Source organism: Bombina bombina, chromosome 4, assembly GCF_027579735.1.
Source record: "Bombina bombina isolate aBomBom1 chromosome 4, aBomBom1.pri, whole genome shotgun sequence".
In the NCBI taxonomy this organism is placed as follows: Eukaryota; Metazoa; Chordata; class Amphibia; order Anura; family Bombinatoridae; genus Bombina; species Bombina bombina.
In genome coordinates this window covers 113863754-113891206 of record NC_069502.1, presented here as the reverse complement: position 1 = coordinate 113891206, position 27453 = coordinate 113863754, and the positions used below count along the sequence as shown (strand labels likewise).

The window sequence follows — 27453 nt, the reverse complement described above, 5'->3', positions numbered from 1 at the left end:
TAGACCAGGAGGAGAGATCATGATCCTAATAAAAAGTGCATTGCAGCAGGAGCAGGTGTGTGGCCGTGCTGAATCTGACTGCTGAGCTGAGGGTATATGTGTAATTGTGTAGCTGCTGCTATAGCTTAGCATGGGGGGAAAATAGACCTTGGTGCCCAAAATAAGAAAATAAAAAAGCTATGGTAAAATTAAGTTAAGTTACTACCTGCATAATGAATAAGACTGAGTCATGAGAGATCCATGTGCTCATGCTGCTAGTCTTACGGGTGGTAACAGAACTTCAGTCGACTCTCCGCCTCACGGTCCTACACGTGACTCCAGTCCTCCCTGCTGTATCACTCTTTCCCGCTTCACTTCACTTCCCGCACTTCAGAATAAGACCTCCTTTGGTAAGATTCTTTCTTACCCATGTAACAAAAAACCCAGTAAAAGCTCAAGTCTTTCAGAAATGTGTTTCAGATCTAGAACTTTCAGGGGTAATTATCCCGGTTCCACAGCAGGAACAAGGATTGTTTTTTTTATTTAAATCTATCCTTTGTACCAAAGAAGGAAAATTCTTTCAGACCAATTTTGGATCTGAAAACTTTAAATCATTTTGTAAGAGTCCCAATTTTCAAGATGGTGACTATAAGGACTATTCTGCATTTTGTTCGGCAAGGTCACTTCATGTCCACAATAGACTTACAGAACGATTACCTTCACAATCGGATTCATCCAGATCACTATCGCTTTCTGCGATTCTCTTTTCTAAACAAGCATTACCAATTTGTTGCTCTTCCGTTTGGCCTTGCAACAGCACCAAGAATATTCTTAATAGTTTTAGGTGCCCTTCTATCTGTTATCAGAGAGCAGGGTATTGCAGTGTTTCTTTATTTGGACGATATATTGGTACTAACTCAATCTTTTCATTTAGAGAATCTCACACGAAACAATTTCTGTTGTTTTGACATGTTGGAGGATCAACATGTCTGACTTGGTGGTTAAACCATCACCTTATTGTTCAAGGGGCCTCCTTTGTTCATCCTACCTGAACTGTGATCACAACAGATGCAAGTCTCTCAGGTTGGGGAGTTGTCTGGGGGTCTCTGACAGCAGAAGGAGTTTGGAATTATTATTAGTATTATCATTTATTTATAAAGTGCCAGCAGATTACGCAGCGCTATACAAAGAATAAAAAACATTACAGGGATACATGAATACACAAACAAGTACAGTAGGGGTAAATAACAGTTGTAGGTGCAATAATTGAGTTATACAAAAGGAGAGGAATGCCCTGCCCTTGAGCACAATCAGTATTAGTTCACTTTAAACACAAAGTGGCCTACAGGTAGAAAGGCTCTCAAGCTTACAATCTAAAGGAGAGGGAATGGACACAGAAGCTAAGGGAGAAGGGAAATATGTCTGATATAAGGCAGAGTGAACTGAGAGCGAGGGATGACATGGGGGAAGTGTGTGGTGACTGAGCAAGTGAGGTTTGGAAAAGTGTAAAAGAATGTGGTAAAATGTCAGTACAAAGGCTGTGAGTCTGAAGTGGTGTCTCTATCCTGGAATACAGCTGCACATGATTACTGTTAGAAGGTGTGTGTGTATATTAAGGTAATCAATAGGGTGGGTGGTGGTGGGAAGGGATTGGAGGGCTAGTGCTTGCAAATCTGAAGTCTGATGTTAGGTGTGAGGCTTGTAAAATGTATTTGCAAATCTGGAGTCTGATGTTAGGTGTGAGGCTGTGAAAAGAGAAAGAAGGGTAAACATGGGAGGAGGGGTTTGAGACACAGCAGAGGGGGAGAAAAAGTTTGGAAACAAATATTGGAGACAAAGATTGGAGAGAAAAAAAAGATTGGAATATTACAGTGAGATTTAAAAAATAATTCCATGATAGCCCAACAGAAATAATTGCACTCAGTATCTTGAGGTGAATTACCTTGTAAAAAGTCTTTGCAAATCTGGAGTCTGATGTTAGGTGTGAGGCTTGTAAAATGTATTTGCAAATCTGGAGTCTGATGTTAGGTGTGAGGCTTGTAAAATGTATTTGCAAATCTGGAGTCTGATGTTAGGTGTGAGGCTTGTAAAATGTCTTTGCAAATCTGGAGTTTGATGTTAGGTGTGAGGCTTGTAAAATGTCTTTGCAAATCTGGAGTCTGATGTTAGGTGTGAGGCTTGTAAAATGTATTTGCAAATCTGGAGTCTGATGTTAGGTGTGAGGCTTGTAAAATGTCTTTGCAAATCTGGAATCTTTGAGAGGCAAGGTTACCAATCAAAATTAGAACTTTGTGCTATTTTCAGAGCTCTTCAGGCTTGGCCTCTATTAAAGAGGGATTACTATATTCAGTTTCAAACAGACAATGTCACAACAATGGCATATATCAATCATCAAGGGGGGACTCACAGTCCCCTAGCAATGAAAGAAGTGTATCATCAAGGGGGGACTCACAGTCCCCTAGCAATGAAAGAAGTGTATCTAATACTTTCTTGGGCTGAATCCAACTCTTGTCAAACCACTGTGAATCCAACTCTTGTCTAACCACAATTCATATACCAGGTGTAGACAATTTGGAAGCGAATTATCTCAGCCATCAGATTCTACATCTGGGGAGTGGTCTCTCCATCCAGATGTGTTCTATCAGATTGTGCAGATGTGGGGTCTTCCAGACATCGATCTGATGGCTTCTCATCTAAACAAGAAACTTCTCAGATACCTCTCCAGGCCCAGGGATCCAGGTGAAATTTTTGAATGCTCTAGCAGTTCCATGGTTTTACCAATCTGTTTACATTTTTTCACCTCTGGGGGTTATCTCAAAGATCATAATGGAACAATCTTATGTGTTTCTGATAGCACCAGCATGGTCTCACAGGTTCTGGTATGTGGACCTTGTCCAAATGTCCAGTTGCCAACCTTGGTCACTTCCTCTAAGACCAGACCTTCTGTCTCAAGGCCCGTTATTCCATCCGGATCTCAAATCTCTAAATTTGAAGGCATGGAAATTGAAGTTTAGTCCTTAGTCATAGAGGTTTCTCTGACTGTGTGATTAACACTACGATATTCTTTTAGAATTCCTAGGATTCTACAGTTTCTTCAGGATAGTTTGGATAAAGTTTGCCAAAACTTTAAAAGGACAAATCTCTGCTTTTTCTGTTTTATTTCACAGAAAGATTGCTAATCTTCCTGATGTTCACTGTTTCATACAGGCTTTGACTCGTATCAAACCTGTTATTAAATCGATCTCTCCTCCTTGGAGTCTAAATTTTGTATTAAAGACTTTGCAGGCTCCTCCTTTTGAGCCTATGCATTCTTTGGACATTAAACCACTTTCTTGGAAAGTCTTATTTCTCTTGGCTATCTCTTTTGCTAGAAGAGCTTCTGAATTGTTTGTTCTCTCTTATGAGTCTTCTTATCTGATTTTCCATCAAGATAAAGTTGTTTTGCGGACTTTGTTTACATTTTTGCCTAAAGTTGTGAATTCTAATAACATCAATAGGGAAATTATTGTTCCTTCCTTGTATCCTAATTCTAAGAATACTCTTGAAAGGTCTTTACATTCTTTGGATGAGGTAAGAGCTTTGAAATATTATGTTGAGGCTACTAAAGATCTCAGAAAGACTTCTAGTCTATTTATTATTTTCTCTGGTTCAAAGGTCAGAAAGCCTTTGCCATTTGGCATCTTGGTTGAAACTTCTGATTCACAAAGGTTATTTGGAGGCGGGGCAGTCTCCGCCTCAGAGAATTACAGCTCATTCTACAAGATCAGTTAACACATCTTGGGCTTTCAAGAATGAAGCTTTAGTTGATCAAATCTGAAAAGCAGCAACTTGGTGTTCTTTGCATACATTTACTAAATTTTACCATTTTTATGTTTTTGCTTCTTCTGAAGCAGCTTTTGGTAAAAAGGTTCTTCAGGCAGCGGTCTCGGTTTGATCCAAGTGCCTATGATTTAAGTTTTTTGAATTTTTAAGAAAACAATTATTTTTTTGGATTTAATTTCTCAGTGGAAATAGCTGTTTTTATTTCATCCCTCCCTCTCTAGTGACTTTTGGACTTCCACATCTTGGGTATTATATCCCATATGTCACTAGATCATGGACTCTTGCCCCCTATATGAAAGAAAACATAATTTATGTAAGAACTTACCTGACAAATTCATTTCTTTCATGGTGGCAAGAGTCCATGAGACCCATCCAATTTTTTGGGGGTTATGATTTTTTTTATATAAAGCACTTTATTTATCCTTTTCCTCTTTTTTATGCTTTTACTCCTTTTACGCCTCACTAACAGCTAGATTACGAGTTTGGCGTTATGAGTGAAAAAGCAGTGTTATGCTTCATAACGCTGCTTTTTCCCTAACGCCAGTACTACAAGTCTTGTAGGTATAAGTGTACCGCTCACCTTTTTGGCCGTCGCGCAACGTCAGTACCGCACTTTTAAAAAAGTCCTTTTTCAATGGGACTCCCATAGCGCCGGTATTACGAGTTTGCCTGGGAGGCCAAAAAGTGAGCGGTACACCCTATACTGACAAGAACCGTACCGCCATCTAAAGTCAGTAGATATGAGTTTTACGTTACAAAGCTGTAGCATAAAACTCATAACTAAAGTGTTAAAAAGTACACTTACACCCATAAACTACCTATTAACCCCTAAACCGAGGCCCTCCCGCATCGCAAACACTATAATAAATTTAATAACCCCTAATCTGCTGCTCCGGACCTCGCCCCTACTATTAAAATTATTATCCCCTATTCCGCCACTCCCCGACATCGTCGCCACAATAATAAAACTATTAACCCCTAAATTGCCGCCCTCCCGCATTGCAAACACTATTTAAATATTATTAACCCCTAATCTGCCGTCCGTCCACACCACCATTTTAATAAACCTATTAACCACTAAACCGCAAGCCCCCCACAACGAAATATACTAAAATAAATTATTAACCCCTAAACCTCTAACCTCCCACATCACTAACTCTACATAAATATATTAACCCCTAATCCTAACCCTAACGTAACCCTAACCCTAACGTAACCCTAATCCTAACACCCCCTAACTTAAATACAATTAAAATAAATCTAAATAAACCTTACATTTATTAACTAAATAATTCATATTTTAACCCCTTAACGACCAACGACGTATGGGGTACGTCCTGCAAAAAAATGCAGTTAATGACCAAGGACGTACCCCATACGTCGTTGGTCTTTGAAAGCAGTGGAAGCGATCCTGATAGCTTCCAGCTGCTTTCATGTTATTGCAGTGATGCCTCAATATTGAGGCATCCTGCAATAACTGTTTTTAGCCATCCGATGCAGAGAGAGCCACTCTGTGGCCCTCTCTGCATCGGCTACCGATGGCCATTATCGTTGGTGGGTGGGAGCTCATCCAGGGAGGCGGGTGGGCAGTTATTGGTGGAGGAGGGGGGAGGGATCTAGTGCGGGTGCGTGAGCATGCACGGCGCGTGCACGAGAGTCATGCGTGCGCGTGCACGGGCGCGCGCGTGCAAGTGATGTCTATCAAAACAGCATCAATATGCTGTAGATCTGGAGGGTGGGAGGACAGGGGAGGGTGGGATTTTGAAATCAAGGCATCAGGGAGAAGGTGGGGGGTTGGATGTTGAGGGGGGGGGCAGCTACACTACAGAAATAAATAAAATATTTAAAAAAAATAAAAAAAATAAAATACATTATTATTTTTCAAACTGGGTACTGGCAGACAGCTGCCAGTACCCAATATGGTGCCCAATAAAGGCAGAGGGGGGGGGGGGTTAAAGAGCTGTTTGAGGGGGGATGAGGGAGGTTGGGGGCTAAGGGGGGTCCTACACAGCAGAAGAATTTTTTTTTTTTTTTTTTAAAAACCTAAAACTTTTATTTTAGTACTGGCAGATTTTCTGCCAGTACTTAAGATGGCGGGGACAATTGTGGGGTGGGGGAGGGAAGTGAGCTGTTTGGGAGGGATCAGGGGGTGGTATGTGTCAGGTGGGAGGCTGATCTCTACACTAAAGCTAAAATTAACCCTGCAAGCTCCCTACAAGCTACCTAATTAACTCCTTCACTGCTAGACATAATATACGTGTGATGCGCAGCGGCATTTAGCGACCTTCTAACTACCAAAAAGCAACGCCAAAGCCATATATGTTTGCTATTTCTGAACAAAGGGGATCCCAGAGAAGCATTTACAACAATTTGTGCCATAATTGCACAAGCTGTTTGTAAATAATTTCAGTGAGAAACCTAAAATTGTGAAATATTTAAAGTTTTTTTTAATTTGATCGCATTTGGCGGTGAAATGGTGGCATGAAATATACCAAAATGGGCCTAGATCAATACTTGGGGTTGTTTACTACACTACACTAAAGCTAAAATTAACCCTACAAGCTCCCTACATGCTCCCTAATTAACCCCTTCACTGCTGTGCATAATACACGTGTGGTGCGCAGTGGCATTTAGCGGCCTTCTAATTACCAAAAAGCAACGTAAAAGCCATATATGTCTGCTATTTCTGAACAAAGGGGATCCCAGAGAAGCATTTAAAACCATTTGTGCAATAATTGCACAAGCTGTTTGTAAATAATTTCAGTGAGAAACCTAAAGTTTGTGAAAAAATTTGTGAAAAAGTGAACATTTTTTTTTATTTGATCGCATTTGGCGGTGAAATGGTGGCATGAAATATACCAAAATGGGCCTAGATCAATACTTTGGGATGTCTTCTAAAAATATATATACACATGTTAAAGGATATTCAGGGATTCCTGACAGATATCAGTGTCCCAATGTAACTAGCGCTAATTTTGAAAAAAAGTGGTTTGGAAATAGCAAAGTGCTACTTTTATTTAGTGCCCTATAACTTGCAAAAAAAGCAAAGAACATGTAAACATTGGGTATTTCTAAACTCAGGACAAAATTTAGAAACTATTTAGCATGGGTGTTTTTTGGTGGTTGTAGATGTGCAACAGATTTTGGCGGTCAAAGTTTGAAAAAATTGTTTTTTTTTCCATTTTTTCCTCATATTTTATAATTTTTTTAATAGTAAATTATAAGATATGATGAAAATAATGGTATCTTTAGAAAGTCCAGTTAATGGCAAGAAAAATGGTATATAATATGTGTGGGTACAGTAAATGAGTAAGAGGAAAATTACAGCTAAACACAAACACCGCAGAAATGTAAAAATAGCCTTGGTCCCAAACGGTCAACAAATGGAAAAGTGCTCTGGTCACTAAGGGGTTAAACTAAATACAAACTTACCTGTAAAAAAAAAACCTAAGCTAGCTACAAAATAACTAATAGTTATATTGTATCTATCTTAGGTTTTTTTTTTTTATTTCACAGGTAAGTTTGTATTTATTTTAACTAGGTAGACTAGTTAGTAAATAGTTATTAACTATTTACTAACTACCTAGTTAAAATAAATACAAAGTTACCTGTAAAATAAAACCTAACCTGCCTTACACTAAAACCTAACATTACAATAACATGAAATAAATTAAATTAATAAAATACAATTTACTAACTTACAACAAAAAAATAAACACTAAATTACAAAAAATAAAAATGAATTACTCCTAATCTTATAACCCTATCAAAATAAAAAAGCCCTCCCAAAATAAAACCGCCCCTAGCCTACACTAAACTGCCAATGGCCCTTAAAAAGGCCTTTTGCGGGGCATTGCCCCAAAGAAATCAGCTCTTTTATATTGCAATAAAAAATACAAACAACCCCTAACAGTAAAAACCCACCACCCACCCAACCAAACCCCTCAAATAAAAACCTATCTAAATAAATCTAAGCTAACCATTGCCCTGAAAAGGGCATTTGGATGGGCATCGCCCTTAAAATGGCATTTAGCTCTTTTTACGAATTGCCCAAAACCCTAACCTAAAAAATAAAACACCCAAAAAACCCTTAAAAAACCTAACACTAACCCCTGATGATCCACTTACAGTTATACATCCATCCTCCTCCAGCAGGCGAAGTCCTCATCCAAGCGGCAAGAAGTCTTCATCTATGCGGCCTCTTCGATCTTCATCCAGCCGGCGAAGTCCTCATCCAAGCGAGAAGAAATCTTCATCCAGATGGCATCTTCTATCTTCATCCATCCGGCGCAGAGCGGGTCCATCTTCAAGATATTTGGTGCGGAGCATCCTCTTCTTACGGGCGTCAGCGTTAACTGAAGGTTCCCTTTAAGTGACGTCATCCAAGATGGCGTCCCTTACATTCCTATTGGTTGAAAGATTTCTATCAGCCAATAGGAATTAAAGGGGAAAAAATCCTATTGGCTGTTGCAATCAGCCAATAGGATTGAGCTCTCATTCTATTGGCTGATTGGAACAGCCAATAGAATGAGAGCTCAATCCTATTGGCTGATTGGATCAGCCAATAGGATGAAAGCTCAATCCTATTGGCTGATTGAAACAGCCAATAGGATTTTTCCCCCTTTAATTCCTATTGGCTGATAGAAATCTTTCAGCCAATAAGAATGTAAGGGGCGCCATCTTGGATGACATCACTTAAAGGGAACCTTCAGTTTACACCAACGAATGTAAGAAGAGGATTCTCCGCGCCGGATGTCTTGAAGATGGACCCACTCCGCGCCAGCTGGATGAAGATAGAAGATGCCGTCTGGATGAAGACTTCTTCTCGCTTGGATGAGGACTTCGCCGGCTGGATGAAGATCGAAGAGGCCGCATGGATGAAGACTTCTTGCTGCTTGGATGAGGACTTCGCCGGCTGGAGGAGGATGGATGTCCGGACTTCGATAACTGTAAGTGGATCGTCGGGGCTTAGTGTTAGGTATTTTTAGGGGGGTTTTGGGTGAGTTTTTTTTAGGTTAGGGTTTTGGGAAATTTGTAAAAGAGCTAAATGCCCTTTTAAGGGCAATGCCTATTCAAATGCCCCTTTCAGGGCAATGGTTAGCTTAGGTTTATTTATATAGCTTTTTATTTGGGGGGTTTGGTTGGGTGGGTGGTGGATTTTACTGTTGGGGGGTTGTTTGTATTTTTTATTGCAATGTAAAAGAGCTGATTTCTTTGGGGCAATGCACCGCAAAAGGCCTTTTTTAAGGGCCATTGGCAGTTTAGTGTAGGCTAGGGCTTTTTTATTTTGGGGGGACTTTTTTATTTTGATAGGGCTATTAGATTAGGAGTAATTCGTTTTTATTTTTGATAATTTTGTTTTTTATTTATTGTAATTTAGAAAATTGTATTTGAATAATTTAATTTGTTTTATTTTATTGTAATGTTAGTTTTAGTGTAAGGCAGGTTAAGTTTTATTTTACAGGTAACTTTGTATTTATTTTAACTAGGTAGTTAGTAAATAGTTAATAACTATTTACTAACTAGTCTACCTAGTTAAAATAAATACAAACTTACCTGTGAAAAAAAAATAAAACCTAAGATAGATACAATATAACTATTAGTTATATTGTAGCTAGCTTAGATTTTATTTTACAGGCACGTTTGTATTCAGTTTTAAATAGGAATTATTTAGGTAATAATTGTAAGGTTTATTTAGCTTTATTTTAATTATATTTAAGTTAGGGGGTGCTATGGTTAGGGTTAGAGTTAGGCTTAGGGTTACGCTTAGGGTTAGGGTTATGTTAGGGTTAGGTTTAGGGGTTAATATATTTATTTAGTGTTATTGATGTTGGAGGCCAGAGGTTTAGGGGTTAAAGGGACAGTATACACTCATTTTTATATAACTGCATGTAATAGACACTACTATAAAGAATAAGATGCACAGATACTGATATAAAAATCCAGTATAAAACTGTTTAAAAACTTACTTAGAAGCTTTCAGTTTAGCTCTGTTGAAAAGGCAGTTGGAAAGCCCACTGCAAGTGGTAAATAAGACACTCCCCCCCCCCCTTCTTTTGCATATGAAAAGACCCTTTACACAAACAGGAGCAAGCTGGAGAAGGTAGCTGACAGTATTCAAATAAAACTTTGGGGCTTGGTTAGGAGTCTGAAAATCAGAGCAATGTTATTTAAAAATAAGCAAAACTATACATTTTAAAAAAAAAAAAAACTTTATGGGCTTTATAAATAGATAATCTATAAAACATTTATGCAATGAAAAATGAGTGTATAATGGCCCTTTAATAACTTTAGTATAATGGCGGCGACATTGGGGGCAGCAGATTAGGGGTTAATAAGTGTAGGTAGGGGGCAGCGATGTTGGAGGCGGCAGATTAGGGGTTAATAACTGTAATGTAGGTGGCGGTGATGTTAAGGGCGGCAGATTAGGGGTTAATAAGTGTATTTAGGTGGCGGCGATGTTAGGGGCAGCAGATTAGGGGTTAATAACTGTTTGTAGGCGGCGAAGATATCAAGAGCGGCATATTAGGGGTTTATAGTTTTATTTAGGTGGCGGTGATGTTAATGGCGGCAGATTAGGGGTTAATAACATGATGTAGCAGGCGGCAGATTAGGGATGTTTAGACATGGTTTTTATGTTAGCGTGTTAGATTTAAACATAACTTTTTATTTCCCCATATACATCAATCGGGCTGCGTTACGGAGCTATTCTTTCCGCAATCATAGGTGTTAGGCTTTTTTTTTGCCTGCTCTCCCCATTGATGTCTATGGGGAATCGTGCACGAGCACGTCAAAACACTGCTTGTATTTCGGTACGGTATGGAGCTCAACGCAACAATATCGCCTGCACAAGCCTGCTTTTTGTAAACTTGTAATAGCAACGCTATAGGGAGGTGAAATAATGCTGTATTTATGGAGCCTATAGCGCTCAAAACTCGTAATCTAGCTGTAACTTAGCTATATGTTAAACTGAGGTATTAGTGATGTGGGAGGTGTATTTATAGGCATTTGAGGTTTGGAAAACTTTGCCCCCTCCTGGTAGGAATGTATATCCCATACGTCACTAGCTCATGGTCTCTTGCCACCATGAAATAAATGACTTTATCAGGTAAGTTCTTACATAAATTATGTTATTTATCATTTCATATTACTATAATGTCCCTTTAATAATTGACAAATACAGGCAAAAGACAATGCAATATCACTTGCCTTGAATTTGATATTACCAGTAGAATATTTACTGTTAAATTTTAAGCTAATCCAATTTTCCCTCTCCTGTATCATGTGACAGCCCTCAGCCAATCCCAAAATGCATGTTTGTACTGTATATAATGTGCACTTTTGCACATGCTCAGTCTGAGCTGGGCCCTCAACGTGTACTGTACATATAAAAATAATCTGCATGTTTTGCTAAGGGGAGTATATTGGAACGTTTTTTTATATTGCATGATTTATCTGAAATATGAAACATTAATTCTGACATTAGTGCCCCTTTAATAATGATTTTTAATTGGCATAATTAGCATAATATGTATCTTAAAAGGACATAAAACCCAAAAATGTTCTTTGATGACTCAGCTAGAACATGCAATTCTAAACAACTTTCCAATTTACTTCTTTTATCAAATTGTCTTAATTTTCTTGCGATCCTATTAAAAGCAGGAAGATTACCTCAGGAGTGTGCACGTGTCTGTAGTACTATATGGTAGCAGTTTTGCAAGAATGTTATACATTAGCAAGTGCTATTTCCTGTTATGTAGTGCTTCAGGCATGTGCACAATACCTACTTAGTTATCTCTTCAACAAAGAATAACATAAGAATAAAGCAAATTTGAATATAGAAAGAAAAATATGGGGTTTCAAGTCATTTTAAGCTTAAAGGGATATGAAACACATTTTTTTCTTTCATGATTTAGATAGAGCAGGCCATTTAAAGCAACTTTCTAATTTACTCCTATTATCAATTTTTCTTCGTTCTCTTGGTGTCTTTATTTATTTACTAAGGCAAAATGTAAGAAATATTAGAGTATTTAAAAGATTGGTATATAAAAAGTGTCATCAAAATGCCTGAGATAAAAAATATCACCTGTCATAAAGTTTGTAGTCAGATGGTAACATCATAGAAATTCCAAAAATAAATCTCACAAATAAATGATATATTGCATTATTATAGTGCAGTATGAAATGCTTGCAGGGAGGGTATTCATTTAGCAATCTCCTTGTTTTTTATTGTAAAAAAAAAATGTGTTCAATTCACACAATTCTCTGCTGCCTAATGTTCAAATCCTATAAAAAAAGAATTCCTGTTGAAAAGTAATTTAATCATTAACAGTTTATTGGCACATGCATACTATTTTGGAAATTAACAGTGCGTAAGAAACATAAAGGACCATAAAGACTCTATATAACACAGCAATCAGCTATGCACCTTGTAACCATAAATTAATTTCTGTGTTTATTATAATCACACAAACAATAAAACAAGATTGTTTTATCTATCTATCTATCTATCTATATATATATATATCTATCTAATCTATCTATCATCTATATCATCTATATATTATCAATGATCTAGCTATCATCTATTTATCTATCTATCTATCTATCTATCTATCTATCTATCTATCTATCTATCTATCATCTATCTAACTATATCTATCTAGCTCTTTATAATCTATCTATCTATCTATCTATCTATCTATCTATCTATCTATCTATCTATCGATCTAATCTATCTATCATCTATATCATCTATCTATTATCAATGATCTAGCTATCATCTATTTATCTATCTATCTATCTATCTATCTATCTATCTATCGATCTATCATCTATCTAACTATATCTATCTATCTATCTATCTATCTATCTATCTATCTATCTATCTAATCTATCTATCTATCTATCTATCTATCTATCTATCTATCTATGATCTATCTGTCTGTCTAGACTCTATCTATAATCTTTTTATCTATCTATCATTTATTTTATACACAATACAAGCTAGTGGCACTACAAACAGGAGGATAATTCCCTTTTATGCTGTATTATTACATAGTAATTCAATAGTTTACTAGGGCTGCGGTGCTATGTATCAATATGCAAAATAAGAGAATAATTCACTGAATTTACTGAATCTAAAGACACCTTTATTAAGCACTTACTCCTCTTATAAATAGGCTAAAGGAACAGGACTGAGGAGAAGAGACTAAAACAAAACTTAATATTTATAATATACATTTAAAAAAATGGGAAGAAATCAATAACACCACAATGGCTTATTAAGCATCATTCAGCTAAATAGAAGAGGATTATAGCAATATTAATGCAATTTAAACTATTCCAAGCCTGAATATTAAATAAATTGCAGTAAAGAGGTAAAGTAATTCAGTTATATTAATATCCAGTGCTCATGTGATTAGTTACACACTATTGTTTCTATCGTATTAACTGCAGCAGAGGATTTTGGAGGTGAATGGGCACTATCCCAGTCAATTTATTAGCGTTATGTAATGTTCCAACTCTTATTGCTACTAATTATAGTTACAGAAGAAGTTACTATTATTGACAGCTACATTTAGGCACCAATCAACAAGCGCTACCCAGGTGCTGAACCAAAATGTTTACAATGATAGATGTTTATCACAATATACAGGGTTGTGGGGTTCTGTATGGGAATGAGCGACTCCTACTAATGGTGACTGGCTGAAAAAGACAACTCCTGTAACAGCTTTATTGCTGGCTAGAACATATTGGTTTATTCAGGGTTTATTCATCGCAGGAAAATAGGAAAATGCTTTTTTTAAAAAAAGAGTATATATATATATATATATATATATATATATATATATATATATATATATATATATATATATACATACACATGTGTGATAGATGATAGATAGATAGATAGATAGATAGATAGATAGATAGATAGATAGATAGATAGATATAGATAGATAGATAGATGATAGATAGATAGATGATAGATAGATAAATAGATGATAGATAGATAGATTAGATAGATAATAGATAGATAGATAGATAGATAGATAGATAGATAGATAGATAGATGATAGATGGATAGATAGATGATAAACATAGATAATAGATAGATAATAGATTGATTAGATAGATAGATTGATTGATAGATAATAGATAGAGAGATTGATTATAAATAGATAATAGATAGACTAGATAGATGAATTAATAGATAATAGATAGAGAGATAAATGGATGATATTTAGATAAATAGATTAGATATATTGATAGATAATCGATAGATTAGATATAGATAGATAGATTAGATAGATAGATAATAGATGGATTAGATAGATTGCTTGATTGATAGATAATAGAGAGATAGATTATATATATAGATATATGGATATATAGAAAGATATATATAATATATAGATTGATTGATATATAATAGAGAGATAGATACATTAGATGATAGATTTAATGATGATAGATAGATATTTGAACAAAACAAACACTACAACGTCCCTTTAAAATTCATATACATTGCGCATCCGACGTCCCAACTGTCCCATGAGAAAGGGACAGTATAGAGGTCTATTATTATTTTTTAAACACTTGTAAAGTGCAGGTTTTTGTGCACAGGTGTATTAAATAAAGAACACTTTGCAATTCCTTGCAGATATGTAAAAACAAACAAATAACAGACTTGCTATGCACTAGTACAGTTATGTTTATGGTGCAGGCTGGGAGGGCATCTGTCACACACACACAGCAGATAGTGCAATAGGTGTAGCTGGCCCATCCCCAGTCACTTGTCCCATCCCCAGTCACTTGTCCCCGCCTCTGTCCTTTTGCTGCGGGGCTATTTTGGTCTATCTGTGTGAGCTGCTCTCTGACAGATGAGGATACAGTAACCACCAACGCAGCAGGGGAACTTGTTGCTCATTTATTTTGCTGTAACATCAAAGGAAACAATCCCAGAAAAGGGATGTGACTTTTTTTTTCCTGCAAACTGTTGCTTTTCTTTTCTAATTTATAGCACCAGGGATTCCTCACTGAAGAGAGATCGGTTTAATATTAACACATGTGTTAGTTGCAAACAGAGCAAGCAAGGGGCAGGAACAACTGCTGTTACATTATTAATCAGACTAATTACCAACAAGTATTTATTGCCTTAAAATGACAGACTCTGCTCCGGTTAATGGGGAAGAAAAAGATCCTGATATTGAACTTTTTGTCAAGGTAGGAAATTGTATGCTTTGGCTATTCCTTGTGGTGTCTGCTGACACATTAACACTCACTTTATGAAAGCAATACAATATGTTGTTTAATGAAATGATATTGTTTACTAGACTGGTTAGGCAGTGTTTATGCACAGTCATGCTCTAGAAACATTTCTTAGTAGGATATTTTATGTACAAACTTATTAAACTTGTATAGATTGACAGTAGTTATGGAAAAATGTGCACAAATAGTAAAAAAAAAATCAAATTATAATTAGATATGCAGCATTGCATTTTATAATGTGTGTGTATATAAGTGTACATGTGTGTATGTGTATATTTGTTTGTATGTGTGTATGTATTTGTATACTGTATGTTTGTATAGATGTGTGTGTATGTGTTTGGGTGTCTGCGTATATATATGTATGTTTGGGTATATTTGTATATATGTGTGTTTGTATGTAAGTGTGTATATGTGTGTGTATGTGTGTTTGGGTGTGTATGTATATTGTATGTGTGTGTTTGTGTGTATATATGTGTTTGTATGTAAGTGTGTATATGTGTGTGTATGTGTGTTTGGTTGTGTATGTATATTGTATGTGTGTGTTTGTGTGTATATATGTGTTTGTATGTAAGTGTATATATGTGTGTGCGTGTGTTTGTATATTATATGTGTGTGTTTGTGTGTATATATGTGTTTGTGTGTATAGTGTACGTGTATGTATGTGTATATTTGTATGTGTGATTGAGTGTGTGTGTCTGTGTGTATATATATGTATGTGTGTGTATGTGTTTGGTTGTATGGGTGTTTATATTATTATATACTGTATGTGACACTGTATATTTGTGTATTTATGTGTGTGTATTCAGGTGTCATCTAGGTTCACTAACACTGAAACTGTCTCCCTAGTCCTAGTACCTTTTCATTTTAATGTTATTCATTGGAATATATTTGCTATTTTTTTTTAATATGTCCACTAAGACTGAAAGATAAACTAGCCTTAATGGATATACACCACAGAATAACATAAAAAGTGGAGACCAGTACAAGTGAATTTGGGGGGATTATTACTGCATACTGTAAGTAATTACTTTCAAGCATTTATTTACTTTTAAAGCATGCCAGATATATTTGGGATTAATAACTTGGGGGAGCACCAACCCAAATATTCTCACTGTCAACAAATCTGAGGGTATTGTAGAAAAAAAAAATGGCTTGAGGCTAGAACCATATTATTATAAATAACTAATAGAAAAAAGCAGCTGCCATGTGACGTGGTTTGCACATTTGAGGTGGCCATATAGGAAAAGGAAAAGTGTCCATACTGGCACTTTCTTCATAACCAATATGGCTGACAAGTGTAACACACATGTAGAGAGCATGCAGTTGAAAGAGGAAGCAGCAGGTCCTTTAAAAAAGAAAAAAACGGACTGCTGGAATATATATAAGGCTCATGTATCTATTTTTTTAAAGGGACATAAATGTGCAATAGTAAAACATGATTAATGTGACACAGCATTTTGGTATTGCTTTGCTGTCTATTCACTGTGGGGCTTAAACACATAGTTAAAGTCTGCTCTTGAGGGATGGACATGGACTGATGCATAGGAGAGGAACTGCAGTATTTTTTACTTCCCTTTAATTGTTTAAAATACATATTTATGGTGTTATCTTGAAAAGACACTCCTAATAAAATTTTACAGTGTCCGTCCCTCGCACATAATCTGGGACCAGGCAGCAGGGCCAGAGTTCAGGCAATCTTGAAACACTAGTGTTCTGGTGGTAGTTTGGGCAGAGTTTGTACAACTATGGTCAGAGTTTAGACATTATTGATGTTTTATGGGTGGTTTGAGGTTAGATTAACATTAACGATGGCATAATAGAGAAAGATGGGTCAATGGGATTGAGTTCCCAAATCAGGGCCATACCTGAAACTGTAGGATGTTAGGGAGTTCTGATTTACCTAGGGCTTTCAGCTGTTCCTCACAGACATGCTGGGCAACCATTGGTAATTGGGAGAGTCGTATGTGGGGTAATGCAGTGGGACCTCCAAAAACTATAACTTCCACAACAAACGTTTTTGAAATAAATCCCTGGGCCCCATCATATATATGTCCACAAGTGAGTAGGGATTTTACCTCCTTTGCTATCAGTTACAATATATACTGTATATATATATATATATATATATATATATATATATATATATATATATATATATATATATATATATATATATATATATATAAAATTATTCCTTTTTGCAACACTGATTTCTAGTAATATACTGCAGTAATTTACCTTTTGATTTCCGTATATGTAATGATTTTATGCACTGGCAGCCTTTAAATTTTCGCTTCCCATAAAAAAAAAATTGTTGTACAGATTTTGCATAATATTTGGCTGACATGTTGGACTACTATCAACCTTAGCACTTACCTGGCAGTGTCACATATCAGCATTGATAGAATGAATCTTCTAAAGCATTTTTATAATAAGCTAAATGACTATTCATAAATGTTATTTTGGTCTTTTTGGATAATAAGGTTAGATTAGTTTCAGCTATAATTGGCAGAAATAGATGTTCTTATATGCCTCTTTAGACCACTTTAACACATCTGCCAAAAAGGCAAAGGTGTGCTGTAGGCCTTCAGAGCGCCTAGAGGGTTAATTCTCAGTTCACAAGATGACTCCATTAATTTTTTATCACTATGATACCCAACATGGGACAAAATTACTAAAATTTAAGTAGTATGGAGTGTGAAAGGCACAGTCTAGTCAAAATAAAACATGATTCAGATAGAGCATGTCATTTTAAACAACTTTCCAATTTACTTTTATCATCAAATTTGCTTTGTTCTCTTTGTATTCTTAGTTGAAAGCTAAACCTAGGTAGGCTCATATGCTAATTTCGAAGCCCTTGAAGGCCACCTCTTATCTGAATACATTTGACAGTTTTTTTTACATCTAGAGGGTGTTAGTTCATGTGCGCCATATAGATAACATTATGGTCATGCCCGTGGAGTTACTTATGAGAGGGCACTGAATGGCTAAAATGCAAGTCTGTCAAAAGAACTGAAATAAGGGGGCAGTCTGCAGAGGCTTAGATGCAAGGCAGTATTAATATAACCGTGTTGGTTATGCAAAACTGGGGAATGGGATATAAAGGGATTATCTATCTTTTTAAACAATACAAACTCGGGAGTAGTCTGTCCTTTCAATACCGCTGGCAAGCACTACATTGCACTTTAAAAGATGACTATTAGGGGCTACACTCGCACTATAATAATTCTAAAACATTTCATTCTGATAGTGGAGTTTTTCTTGTATTTCTATAGCATTTTAAATTGAAGGTAAAAAAAAGTGGGATTAATATAGACACATGAAATTCTGGCTGCAGATTCTTGTCGTATGGCTCACACAAACATTGGATGAGTGGTGAATACATCACTGATGGAAGAAAACCTTTGTTAAAAGTGGGCCGGCTGTGGTGAGGGCAAGAAGGATAAAGTATAGAGCTTTTTTACCCTTTTAGGAATGACGTTACACTGAAATAAAGGTAAGAATATACTTTTTTATGCAGCCAGTATTTCATATATCTATTTAATCACGCTTAGTTTCCCATAACTTTAAGGTGTAAAGTGAATGTACAGTAGTAAGTTAAATTCAGTTTTTCAAAAGTGTTAAACAAGAATGGCGCAAAACGTATCCAGCAGCTGTTAATATTAGTGCATTGAACTTAGTACTACTGATTTTCGCTATCCATTGACAGTATATGGTGCACTATATGTATTGGCTGCCTTAAAATGCTTTGGTTAATCATTTTAACCAAGAACTTGTAACCCCAAACTAAGCGTTATTAATTGCACAAACTGAACGTAACTTAACACGTAGCACGTTAATGCACGTTAATAATTCTGCTCCACTTGTAATCTTGCCCATAGTAAGGAAACCTAGGCCATAATATTCAGCTATATATAAAATACAGAGTATTTGTATTCAGTCTTCACAGCTGGTTTGTAAACTTGCTCAAAGGTTCTTAAAGGGACACAAAACACAATTTTTTTCTTTCATGATTCAGATACAGCATGTAAATTTAAGTAACTTTCTCATTTACTCCTATTTTAATTTTTTCTTCGTTCTCTTGGTATCTTATTTTGAAAAAGCAGAGATGTAAGCATAGGAGCCGGACCATTTTTGGTTAAGCACCTGGGTAGTGCTTGCTTATTGGTGGCTACCAAAATAGGCCAGCTCCTATGCTTACATGTCTGCTTTTTCAAATAAATATAGCAAGAGAACGAAGAAAAAATTAAAATAGGAGTAAATTAGAAAGTTGCTAAAAATTGCATGCTGTATCTGAATCATGAAAGAAAAAAAATTGTGTTTTGTTTCCCTTTAAAGGTAGTGAAAATGAAAATAAAAACATTCTGAATTTGAGGGGATTTTTATGCATGTCACTTTCATAAGTAATGATATCAGCTGCCTTAAAGTTGGGAGTTAACAGGTAGTAAATCCTGAAAGAGAAGTGAGTCTTTGCATCGGGTGTAGAGGTGAGGATTACAGGAACAGAAATCTTATTCCTTTAATGCAAGTTATAATCACAGTGTCTGCTTCCTTAAAGGGACAGCAAAGTCAAAATTAAACCTTCATGATTCGGATAGAGCATGCAATTATAAACAAATTTCCAATTTACTTCTGTTATTAAATTTGCTTCGTTCTCTTTTATTGAAGAGTAAAACTAGGTAGGCTGATAAGAGATCGGGAGTGTGCACGTGTCTTTAGTACTCTATGGCAGCAGTGTTTTGCAACATTGTAGCTTTGTTATACAATTTTGCAAAACATGCTGCCATAGAGTACTAAAGACATGTGCGCACTCCTGAGCTCTTATGAGCCTACCTAGATTTACTCTTCAATAAAAGATACCAAGAGAATGAAGCAAATTTGAGAACAGAAGTAAATTGGAAAGTTATTTAAAATTGCATGCTCTGTCTGAATCATGAACATTTAATTTTGACTTTACTGCCCCTTTAAAGGGATATGACAGAAACTATTATGGGGACTCTTAGTACAAGATAAGTTTGGTAATTAAATTTGCAATATACTTGCTGTGAAGAAAAAGGCTGCTTAGCTTTTTATTTCTTAAATCAGAGCCTGGCACAAAAACACGCACAAAGTACTGATCTTGGATTATTCTACCATACTGATTGGTGCATATGCACCATGAGCGCACTTGTCTGTCAATCAAGCCCAAACAATCAGAAGTGTAGAACACTCCAAGACTGGTACTTGCTCGAGTTACAAATCAATAAATACGACTAAGCAGATTTTTTTTAGTAGCAAGTATATTGCAAACTTGCTTAGGCAGCTATTCTAGGGCTGCTAAACACCAGCATAGCACTGGATTGTCCTTTAAGGTGGCTTTTAGTCTTTTGTCCATAAATAGTTCATGTCTTTTCCTAGCCTGAACTCATTATTCAAAATCCAATACCCCAGCAATAATCTAATATTTTATAACAAAGAAAAATAACACAATAGGTTGTCCAGTTTAAAGAAGAGTGTTCCAATCAATTGTTCTATTCCCTGTTTTTTTCATAGTAAAATATAATTGAATAGACTGTAGAATACCAGTAGGGGAACAAGTTGCCTATATGCAGGGCTGGAAATTTCTATTATTGCTCTAGCTCTGAACTAGTAATAAATTGCAGTGGATACAATGCAGTAAAAACTGTCTTTTTCACATATCAGCACTGGGTGGTCTAGTAACATTTTCTCTTCTGACTTATCATCTTACCCTGACTAGTAAAATATAGTGATATTTTTCCAGCCTTTCTACATCTTTATCTCTTCACAACATTTACTGCTTTTATAATATCAAAGAACTAAAAAGTGTGATTGTGGTTCAGACACTTGTGGATTCAGCTTTTAAAGATAGAGGGGCACAAAAAAGCAAATCGTGGCCCTTGAGACTTAGGTTGGACATGCATGATACAGACCATGTTCCTTTTGTTTTTATGACACAAAGGTGCATTTGCCAAGTACAGTAACCACAAGACTGGCAACTCCCCCTGCATAAATAAGCATGAATCATTTCTGTAGCAATCTGCAAAATATTTTTCTTTTCTACGGACAATAATGAGAAAACAATGGCACCAAACCATCCTCTAACATTGTAATCTGATTGCCAGGTTTTAACTGGTTACACCCATCTCACCTCTATGGGGAATACAGCCTGTGTCCAAGGAGATAGGGAAATACAGTGACAATTCATATCTGTCAGTGCACACAGCTCAGTATGACAGAAACCGCTTAGTGTAAACACGGCTGGAGAACCAGGAACATGAAACTAGCTGGGCGGCATCAGAAATCTCTCCCACAGCATTACTGTACCCTTTATATGCGTCAGGGTTATCCCCTAAAGTGCAGTGAGAAGGGGAACTTTCTTTTTACTCAAATAGGCCAGATGTATTTTAGCATCTTGAGCAAGATTTCTGAGGACAGTTTAATTTACAAAAATAAGTGTGAAATTGGAATATTAAGACCTGCATCTCTGTGAACATTAAATATAAACAGAGCTGCGGATTCTGTTGGCGCTCTACAAATAAATAATAATAATAATAATAATAGAACAAGCATCCATTACTTAAATAGGACTTATATATAGTTGCTTGTTCATGGCTATTAGCAAAATAAAAATAGTTGCTGACAAGTACATATTAGCCCACAGTAGCAAAATTACCACAAGCAGTAAAACTGTTTCACAAAATGTATTGCCTTGGAGTAGATGCTAAGATTGTTAAATGAGTAGAATGCTGGCTTAAAGGAACATGAAACCCAAAAATGTTCTTTCATGATTCAGATAGAGAATACAATTTTAAACAACATTCCAATTGACTTATATTATCTAATTTGCTTATTTTTTTCTATATCTTTTGTTCATGAAATAGCAATGCACATGGATGAGCCAATCACACCAGGCATCTATATGCAGCCACCAATCAGCAGCTATTTAAAAATGCTTTCAAGAAAGGATATAAAGAGAATGAAGCAAATTAGATAATAGAAGCAAATTGTGAAGTTATTTAAAAGTGCATGCATGGACATACACAGAGGAGTGTGGGATAATGGAACTCGATCTGCATCATCTGGCCCGTTTCACGCCGTTGTGGCACTTTCTCAAAGACACTGTCTTTGAGAAAGTGCCACAACGGCGTGAAACGTGTCAGTAGACATAGATCGAGTTCTATTATTCCACACTCCTCTTTGTATGTCCATGGATTTGTACATTTTTTTACGCTTTACTAATCATTTGTTGAAGTTTTTACTTTTCAACTAGTGCAGTCCTTGAATGGTTGCCATTTTCTTGTTCACTCGTTTTGGACACTTTTTGTCCTATATCGTTTCACCACCTAGCTCTGTTGTGAGCGCTTGGCGTATGCCTGCAGCTGGGAGAACAGCAGCTGCCTTCCTTCATGTGAGTGATTGTTTACAATGTCCATTGGAAGTCTCACTGAGGTGTGTTTTGTATATAACCATATACATAGATATTTATATTTGCTGCCATTGCTGCGCTATTTACCTCCTTCGCTGCCTATGGAAGCATTCTCTTGTGAGCGCAATGCTTCCTAGAAATGCAAACGTGAGCTAGCGTTCACATTGAGTTTAATTTGTAGTACCAGCGCACCTTAGCGTGCGCTGGTATTACTCAGTGGAGAGCTAATATTAAGCTATTTTTAGCGCTACACTTGTAAATATATAAAACATTTTATTTTTTTAGCTTATAACTTGAAAATATCGAAGAGTTCTCCTGTGCCTCTGTTCATGCTGCTGCTGTGTAGTACTAAAGTGGTACAGCTTTTAACTGCCTGTTACTTCCAGATAACATCAAGTTTTTTTTTGTTTTTTTTTTTAAAGGGGTAGGGTTTTGAGAGATGGGTGGCGGCGCTCAAGGAGCAGAAGTGCAACTTCAGGGCCGTAATTTATATGCAGTAAAAATGTTTTATATGATAAGTGTTCCTTTAATGGAGACTGAAGAGCTATGTTGTGTGGGTATAAAAAAATATTATATTAACCCCTTAAAGGGATATAAAACTGCCTGTTTCATTGTTGTTATAAAAAGGCACTGAGCAGTGGGTTATACTTAAAGGGACACTGAACCCCAAAATTTTTCTTTTGTGATTCAGATAGAGCATACAATTTTAAGCAACTTTCTAATTTACTCCTATTATCAAATTTTCTTCATTCTCTTGGTATGTTTATTTAAAAAGCAAGAATGTAAGTTTAGATGCCGGCCCATTTTGGTGAACAACCTGGGTTGTCCTTGCTGATTGGACAGCACCAATAAACAAGTGCTGTCCATGGTACTGAGCCAAACATTTTGCTGGCTCCTTAGCTTAAATGCCTTCTTTTTCAAATAAAGATAGCAAGAGAACTAAGAAAAATTGATAATAGAAGTAAATTAGAATGTTGCTTAAAATTGCACGCTCTATCTGAATCATGAAAGAAAAAAATTGGGTTCAGTGTCCCTTTAATAAAAATAATTGCAATATGTATAATTCATTATTTTAAACAGATTTTACTTTTTATGAACTTCATTTGTGAAGGGTCTATTACTTCTTGTCATTACCCCACAAGGGAGTTGTGGTCTCTACAGGAAGACAAAGGAGCAGCTTTTCTTTTGAGGTGCTGCTAGAAGATCCCTATAACAGCTGAAGTTAGTTTATTGCACATTATCAGTAAAAGACTTTTGCTGCAAAAATCATGTGACGTAGAACTTAAGTTGCTTCCTTATCTAGCTACACTGAGAATTTCTAAGTGCTCCTTTTGCAAGAAAACAAATAAGTAATCTTGTTTACTTTCATTTAACACATTTGTGGGGGGTTTTGCAATTAAAGGGGCACTGTTTCATACAGAGGTTTTTCCCAGTTGACATAGGCAATTTTGACATTTTTGCTCCGTATTGGTTTCACCATAATTACTCACTCTCTTGTTAAAGGGACAGTCAAATTAAGCTTTCATGATTCAGATCGAACATACAATTTTAAAAAGCATTCCAGTTTAATTTCAAAGTCTGCACAATCTGCACAAATCTAAAGAAAAAAACATCAAAATAGATTTTAGGAATACCTCATATGTTTAGGTTTCCAAATAATCCATAGCACATATAGGCCACACAACAAGGATGGAATTACTGGTTTGCAAAAGTTTTTTTGTTTTTAAAAAGAGGAGAAAAAAACATCTTATATCATGCATATAAACAATCATATGCTGCAGAAGTGTTTTTCAAGCTAGTATAAAGCCCTTAAAGGGCTTGGAGCTTACTAAAGGTGGGGATGGAAATGTAGTTGGATGTGTGCAGTGTGTAAGTTGCAACATTGTTGCAGGTATAGAGGTGTGACTTACCTGGGTTTTAAAGTTGTTGCAGTGAGTAGTGAGTTAACAGCTTCCTTAGGGTTGCTGGAGTAGGCACTGCAGGGGTAGGTTTAGACTTGAGTTTCTTTGTGCGGCTAACAAGGTCTGAGCCCCTTAAAGAAATATTAAACCCACACTTTTTCTTTCATGATTCAGATAGAACATGCAATTTTCAGAAACTTTCTAATTTCATCCTATTATCAATTTTTCTTCGTTCTCTTGGTATCTTTATTTGAAAAAGCAGGAATATAAGCTTAGGAGCTGGCCCATTTTTGGCCCAGCACCTTGGGTATCACTTGTTGATTGGTGGCTACATTTAGACACCAATCAGCAAGCACCACCCAGGTGATGAATACACTCATACATACACACACCCACTCATACATACACACACTCATACATACACACACCCACATACACTCATACATACATACACACACACACTCATACATACACACACCCACACACACACTCATACATACACTCATATATACACACACCCACTCATACATACACAAACACACCCACTCATACACATACACTCATACATACACACACCCACTCATACATACACACACATACATTCATACATACATACACACACACACTCATACATACACACATACACTCATACATACACACACACATACACTCATACATACACACACCCACTCATACATACACTCATACATACACACACACACTCATACATACACACACCCACTCATACATACACACATACACTCATACATACACACACACCCACTCATACACACATACACTCATACATACACACACCCACTCATATATACACATACACTCATTCATACACACACCCACTCATACATACACTCATTCATACACACACACACTCATACATACACACACCCACTCATACATGCGCACACACACACATACACTCATACATACACACACCCACACATACATACACACACCCACTCATACATACACATACACTCATTCATACACACACCCACTCATACATACACACACCCACTCATACATGCGCACACACACATACACTCATACATACACACAGATACTCATTCACACACACACACTCATACATACACAAACACACTTATACATACACAACTCTTTAATACATGCACACACTTATACACACACTCATTCATGCATATATACACATACACACACTCACTCATTTATATATACACATACACAAACTCACTCATGCATATATACACATACACACACTCATTCATGCATATATACATATACACACACTCATTCATGCATATATACACATACACACACTCACTCATGCATATATACACATACACACACTCATTCATGCATATGTACATATACACACACTCATTCATGCATATATACACATAAACACACTCACTCATGCATATATACACATACACAAACTCACTCATGCATATATACACATACACACACTCATTCATGCATATGTACATATACACACACTCATTCATGCATATATACACATACACACACTCACTCATGCATATATACATATACACACACTCATTCATGCATATATACACATACACACACTCATTCATGCATATATACACATACACACACTCACTCATGCATATATACACATAGACACACTCACTCATGCATATATACACATACACACACACTCATTCAAACACACACTCACAACAAACACATTCACAGTACATTATCACAACTTTTAAGGATCACACCTTGTGTGGACCCACAACATTTTTTAAAGCTAACCCCTAGGGGGCCCAGCCCCCAGTTTATGAAGCACTGCGTTAAGAAATAACAGCCCAATGGCTGACAAGATGTTCCCCTGTTTTATTGGTGGATGGTGATATGCCTGACTAGTATAAAACTGAACAAACCAACAACAAAAGCTCTCTACACAGAAACATACATTTTATAAAAAACGCTAATACTAAGATCTATTTTGAGATGACTTTTTTGTCCCTTTAAAGGAACATAAAGTGAAAATTAAACTTTCATGATCCAGATAAAGAGTACAATAAAAAGACAAAAATAACTTGCTGAGTTACTTCTTTTATCTACTTGGGTGTAACAGTTCCTTTCCATCCATGTGAACATACTGAGGGGATCTCAGGAGCAGGCTTGTGTCTAAGGCATTATATGTATAACATTGTTACAAACATTGTTGTAAAAACTTATGTTTTGTAGTGCTCAGGACAGGTGCACACTCCTGAGTGTACCTAGGTGTGTTCTTTTGGAAAGAATCTTTGTTTAAAAAATATACAAGATAAAAATGTAATTTGATAATTGAAATACATTAGTTTTTTTAAACTGTTTTCTTTGTATAATGAATTCATTTTGACTTAAAGGGACATGAAACTCAATATTTTTCTTTCATGATTCAGATAGAGAATACAATTTCAAACAACTTTCCAATTTACTTATATTATTTAATTTGCTTCTTTCTCTTGTTATCCTAGGTTCTAGTTGTTGATTGGTAGCTGCATATATAAACTGATTGTGATTGGCTCACCCATGTGTTCAGTTAGAAACCAGTAGTGCATTGCTGCTCCTTCAACAAATGATACCAAGAGAATAAAACAGATTAAATAATAGAAGTAAATTAGAAAGTTGTTTAAAATTGCATTCTCTATCTGAATCATGAAAGATTTTTTGGGGGGTTTCATGTCCCTTTAATGTCACTTTGACAGTTTAAAAAAAAAAAAAAAAAGTAAAAATCTAAGATATTTGGAATACTAGAGAGAGAGGCTCAACTGAGAATGGACAACATTGTATAATACCAGGCAATTCTCCTCGGAGCAAAGGATTTTTACATTTCAGCCTATATGGGCCCTGTCAGTATATCTATCCTGATTGGCTTGCTGCTTCTGATTGTGACTTTACCTATGTTTTAACCCTTGAAAGATCTTAAAGGGATACTAAACCCAATTTCTTCTGTTATGTGTGATCAGTCCACGGGTCATCATTACTTCTGGGATATTAGCTGCTCCCCTACAGGAAGTGCAAGAGGATTCACCCAGC

The 27453-nt window shown here is 36.2% G+C and overlaps 1 protein-coding gene across 1 annotated transcript in view; it reads left to right on the top strand.

The window, feature by feature from the left end:
* The first annotated feature begins 14670 nt into the window (after window positions 1–14670).
* CLIC5 (chloride intracellular channel 5) overlaps window positions 14671–27453 on the top strand; it is a 148359-nt gene continuing 135576 nt past the window's right edge. Inside the window, exon 1 of the mRNA XM_053709599.1 lies at window positions 14671–15030. Within this exon, the coding sequence (XP_053565574.1) occupies window positions 14968–15030 (63 nt within the window). The 5' untranslated portion in view covers window positions 14671–14967. The remainder of the gene's footprint in view (window positions 15031–27453) is intronic.